General features: G+C 45.1%; 1 protein-coding gene across 1 annotated transcript in view; it reads right to left on the bottom strand.

The window, feature by feature from the left end:
- The window catches only part of Cpxm2 (carboxypeptidase X, M14 family member 2), a gene marked incomplete at its 5' end in the record, with an annotated part of 145326 nt that overhangs the window by 130377 nt on the left and 8985 nt on the right, over nucleotides 1-5964 (bottom strand). The window contains one exon of the mRNA XM_010635369.3: nucleotides 136-234. Within this exon, the coding sequence (XP_010633671.1) occupies nucleotides 136-234 (99 nt within the window). The remainder of the gene's footprint in view (nucleotides 1-135; nucleotides 235-5964) is intronic.

The raw sequence follows: 5964 nt of genomic DNA, 5'->3' as shown, positions 1-5964 counted from the left end.
ACCCCCCGCACAGTGGCTAAAGCACACAGCAGGCCCAGCAGCCCCTTGCTCAGGATGCCCATAGTTGGGCTGCTGCACCAGGGACTTGAACCTGACCTAGGCAGGTGATAGAACTGAGGCAAGGGCCTCACTTACTCTCTTTGACATCTTCCTGGGCCCCGGGGATATGGTGATCATCACTGGCAGCCTTCTCAGGACCCTTGCTTCTCCTGCCTTTTCTGTTGCTATTTTTACCTAAAGAGTAAGAAAAAGAAAGATGTTCTTACTTCCACATGTCAGAGCTGCCTTTGAATGTGAGCACTCACCGTGCTCCATCTGATGCTCCAGTGGGACCTTGGACTGTAAGGGCCTGTGGCTAAAGGAAAAGAAATAATACTCCTAATGATACAATGTGCATCTGAGAACTGTTATTCTCATAAGACTATGAAAGGCTTTGGATAGAACATTCGAACTCCCTGAGGCTAAGACATCAAATGTGACTGCTGGACCTAGAGGTAGAGCCCTAGACTTGGTTCCAGAGCTGGCATCTTCTCCCATGCTGGGCTTGTCCTGCCTACCTCTTCAAGGCCAGCTTGGGAATCTATGGGTGATGATGCTGCCCACCACATGGGAAACCTTGCCACGGCCTGGTAAGCCTGCCCACTGCGCTCTTGAGGAACCCTCTGGTTTCTTCTCGTTCTGTACACCCTCTCTCTGTTCTGCCTCCTTGCAGCTTTCAGTTCATGCTTCCTCCCCACCAGAACTTCGCTGTTCCCTCTCCTGGAACACCCTTCCCTTCACCATTGAGCTAATTAGCTTCTGCCCATCTTTCAGCTCCAGCTCCTCAAGCTGGCTTTCCTGACTTCCTCACCTAAATCTAATCCTCCTTTGGTGGATTCTGGTAGCACCTTTCTAAGATCAAGTTGCTTGTCAGCAGAGCCTGATGCAGGGGTGTGGTTGCATATAATGTACTAAGGGAGAGAGAAGGATAGAAAAGGGTGAGGTTAGGAAAGAAGCTAGACAAGACTGTGGTCTCAGTGAGTCAAGCTCAGCTGATCACCCCAAAGATCTACAGCAGCAATTGTACAAGTAGTCCTCCCTTGAAGCAAGATGCTGCCATTTCTCCTGCAGTTGGCCTCTGGCTGCAGGATGGCCATCTGAGAAGTGTACAGTGCGGCCTTCCAAGGCCACTTCTCCAGAGAAGGCAGGAGCTGTAAGCGATCACAGCCCAGATTTCCCACAGTGGGGGAATGGGTACCCCTGCAGAGAAAGAGGGCTGGGGGCAGGAGCAGCCTCCACCACAGCTCCCACACCTGTCCTGGGTGAACTATCACAGCTTCTGTGAACAAACAGGACTTCCCAGGAGGGCTGAGATAGTACCTGGCTCTGCTCACTAATAGCTGGAAGAAAGGTAAGAGGGAAGGAAGAAAGAAGGAAGAGAAGGAGGAAGGGAGAGGAGGAAGGGAGGAAGGGAAGGATGGAGGGAAGGAATTTCCAAATGAAAGCAAGAGGAGGGCAAGTCTATGGAGGAAGATACATAAAGAATTAGAGTAACTTACTTTAAATAAATATGAAATGTAAGCTGAAATACCAAAACAGCTCATGGCTTGTGCCAATTAATGAAATCATTTCAGGTTATTTGACAGTCACTCCTCTTGCCAACAAAAGAATACTTACTGAGAAAACCTTAAATTTCAAAAGAGGACATTAGGCCTAGCCAAGGAAAATCCTTTTTATGTTATATTTTTGAATGATTGGGAATATCTTTCATTTTTCATATAAACTGAAAACAAAAGTTTAAAAATTCAGTGTCCTCATTAGGGCCTAGAAAGCAAAAAACCAAAATTTTCATAAAAGCCAGAGGCAGCCTTATCCAGAAATCTGGCCTCATTAACATTGTTCGGTGCCATCTTGGCTCTGGTCCCATTTCTGCGGGCAGGAATATCCTGGCTGGTAACCATCAGAGATGGTCACTTATGAAAATGCCTGACACGGGGTCTGCAAAGACCTTGACTACTCACCAAAGTCAATCAGTAGCATAATCAGTAGCATCTGTTGGGAGCTTTCTCTCAGCCAAGGTAATCTCCCGGAGCCTTCCTGGGACAACCTCAGAAAATGGATGGCAGAATGGGTAGAAAGAAACCAGTCCATTTTGCCCTGGGAATCTATCCAGTAAGACCTAGATGTTTGATTCCCCAGGTGGACCTATATATGGGGTACAGAGTCACCAACGGGAATGGCAAATGGCACAGAGATCACAGGCAGGTATCCAGTTGCCCTCACTGGCAGGCAGTGGTCAGGAGTCGCCTGGCTCCAGACTGGGGTCCTGTCTCCTCTGCCCTCTATTGCACGTCCCTGGATTACCTATCTACCTCTCTATCAGACCACAGTGCCTGCCACAGAGAAAGTTATGGGGAGGAAACAAAATGCTGCCTGTCCTACAGTCATCACTGATCAACATACAGCTTCCCTCCTTCGACGGTCAATGTTATCATCAGCCCCCAAGTCTCAAAGACTATTGTGGTTGCTAACAGCTAACATTGGTAGCGGTTCACAATTTTACAAAGCATTCTATGTTGCATAGATTGTAGCATTTGACCTTGACAAAGTCTTGGCAGGAAGTTTGTTGGGAACATCATTTTAGAGAGGGGGACACTGAGGCTTGGGAAAGAGTCTGCCCAAGATCGACTGACAGAACTGGGGGTGACTCCAAACCTGGGCCCTACCAGCTGGCTCAGAGAGCTCCCATCCCCTGTCTCTTAGAACAAGAACAGCAACATATGGTCTGTACAGATGAAAGAAGAAAATGCAGTGGAAAGAGTGTTCAAAGAAAAGCCAGAGTCAAATCAACATCTCCATCTGGGCCGCATGACAAAACAGAATTCCTTAAAAGTAGCAAACCAAACTTCCAATGCAGGCCACATGTTCTATTCTGGTCTGTGTGATAAATATAATTCCTCTGGGCTAATAGAAAACTATTTTTTACTTCTTTATACAAGGAGATTACAGTAGCAATCCTCAGAAATTGAAAAATGCTTTGCTTTGTTGCAGCTTAGCATTTCCCCAGGAAATTCCAGTCTGACAGGGCTGTGTGTTCCCCTTGAAGGAGGGACCTGGCCCAGGGCTCTGGGGTCCTTGCCTGCTTCTTGTTAAGGAACCCATATTAGAGAGAGAAAAAAAACAAATAAATGAGTTCTGGGTCTTCGGGAGCGCCCCAGAAATACAGCTTCAAGGTTTCTTTAAAGAAATGCAGGCTCAGGTCCTCAGGACAGACAATAATTGCAGGTTTCTAACTGACCATGAACATGCAGACCTGCAGAGACCCCTCACAGCCACAGCCAGGAGGACCATGTAGGTGAATACTAAAGAAAAGCCTTCGAAAAAGCAATGGTAATTTCCTGCTTCATGCAGATGTGAGCAGGGAAAGGAGCAGGGCATGATAAAAACAGATTGTGCCCCTTTCCCATTCTGAAGACAGGCAGCTCCCCAAGGAAACAAGACTCCTGGATTCAGGTTAATCTCGGGGTGGCTCAGGGGCTGGATCAAGGGGTGGAAACAAGTCACTGGTTATCTCCATAGTCTGTTGGGGAAGGGAGACTGTGGGATGGATGTGAAGGCACTAGGGCAACTTCTTAAGTACAAGACGTGTTTAAAAACATGCAGTGAATATTTAATTTTTAAAAATATTACAACATCTTGCCATTAATTCCCTTCAAAATACTGGCCCTCACTTCCAACACACTTATCCTATCTTTCTTGCTACTTTCTGAAGCAGTTCTAGAAGGCCCTTTCATCGGTATCTTTAGGTGTGCTGTAATGGTTGCCTCAATGTCCTGAGTTGATTCAAACCATTCACCTTTCATGGTGTCTTAGTTACTTTTTTCTTGTTGATGAGACAAAATATCCAATACTCAAAGTAAAAGGGAAAAAAGTTTGTTTAACTCACAGTTTGTAGAGGTTTGAGTCCATAATCGGCTGGGTACAAGGGTAGCTTGACAGAGCCATTACAGAGGAGAAATGGTTCATGGCAGCAGAAGCCAGCAAAAGCAAACAAACAAAGGAATTTAAGAGCATCTTTCTGTCCCTTTTATCTTATCCAGGCCACATGGAATGGGTAGCACTCACACTCTTAGTACTAGTGCCCTTGAGCCTAACATTGCTCCATGAACCAATCACACACTCTGGATTCAGCTGCCTCTTAAATAGCCTCATCTAAGACTTCATGAAGCTTTGGGGGTACATCTAGACCCAAACCATAACATTCTGCCCCTGCCCCCCCCAAAAAACTCATGTGCATTCCTTTATGCAAAAGGCATTTAGTCCATCTCTAAGAGTTGCCAAAGTCCTAACAGTTTCAGCACTGCTGAAAAGTCCAAGTCCTAAGTGTCCTCTGAGATTTAAGACAAACTCTTAGCTGTGAGCCCCTCTACAAATTAAAAGAAAGTTAAACACTTCCAACACACAATGGCTGAACATAAACATTACTATTGCAAAAGGTGCAAATAGGGGATACAAAGAAATGAGATCAAAGCAAGGCCAAAATCCAGCAGGGCAAACATAAAGCCCTGTACTCCCATTTGTAGCACTCCAGGCAATCTGTGGCAAGCTGTGAACTCCAAGGGGCTTCGGTGGCTCTGCCCCTGCAGCACTGACAGTGGTTGTAGCTCTTATGGCTTCTCTCCTTGCAGTTTTCCTCAGATGATCCACTTTCCTGGCTTCTCCTACTTCTGGGGTCTCCACTGCACCTTCGGCTTCACACTCACAGCTTCATACATGTCCTCTGAGGAGCACCTTCTTATGGAATCTGGTTGGAAGACTTCCTAGCCCCACAACTCTTGCATTCTGTATACACCTAAAACCAACACCATGTGGATGATGCCATGGTCTGCCACCAGCTGGAGCAGTAGCCAGGCTTCCATCTCTCTTGGCTGTAGGAGTTGAACACCTATGTCCTAAATTCAGAGGAACAAGTTCCCTAGGCAGCTGCCATTCTGGAGCACGGTACTCTGGGGCTCTCTTCCCAAAGCAGTCTTTCACTTTTGCAAGTCTGAAGCTGCAAAGGGTGGAGTCCTGCTGGTCTTGTGATGCCCTCATGCCAATTTTTTATTCTCCTGTTCCATCTCAGCAATCAAGATCTCCTCTGTTCAGGGGAAGAGTTTGACATTCAGATAACTGAGGCATATAGGACTCCAACTAGCTACAATCAAAAAAAATCTACACCTAGACATATAATAATCAAGATCCCAGAAACCCAACAGAAGAACAAAATACTACAAGCAGTAAGAGAAAAGAAACAAATCACATACAAATGAAAGCCCATCAGAATCACAACAGACTTTTCAACACAAATCCTTGGGGCAAGGAGAGCCTGGAATGAGATATTTCAAGTACTAAAAGAGAACAATCTCCAACCTAGACTGATGTATCCAGCAAAACTCTCTTTCAAAATGGATGGGGAAATAAGACACTTCCATGACAAAGAACACCTGAGAAACTACATGAATACCAAACCAGCACTACAAGGAATTCTAAACAAGATCCTAGAAAAACACAATGAAGGCAACAACACCATGAGGCCCAACAGAGCAAATCAAATAGGCAAGGCAAGAAATTAAAAGGAGAAGGTGAAAAAGTAAAAATAATCAACAAAAGGCCAATAACATGTCAATGATAAGTCAGTACATATCAGTTATTACCAGCACTGTCAATGGCCTCAACTCACCAATCAAGAGAAATGGACTGGAAAAATGGAATAAGAAGCAAAATCCAATAATATGTTGTATACAAGAAACACACCTAGTGCAAAAAGAAGCCCATAGACTGAAAGTGAAAAGATAGAAAACAATTCTCCATGTGACAGGAGCCCAGAAAAAAACAGGGGTAGCAATCTTATTTGCAGACAAAGTAAATTTCAAACCAAAACTGAATCTAGTATTATTGATGTAGGACGGTACTGTATCATACCTCTATGAATGTAAAATATCT

This window comes from Fukomys damarensis, unplaced genomic scaffold (assembly GCF_012274545.1).
Source record: "Fukomys damarensis isolate Sample0158 unplaced genomic scaffold, DMR_v1.0_HiC HiC_scaffold_8, whole genome shotgun sequence".
Taxonomy (NCBI): domain Eukaryota; kingdom Metazoa; phylum Chordata; class Mammalia; order Rodentia; family Bathyergidae; genus Fukomys; species Fukomys damarensis.
This window is presented reverse-complemented; position numbering and strand designations above follow the sequence as displayed.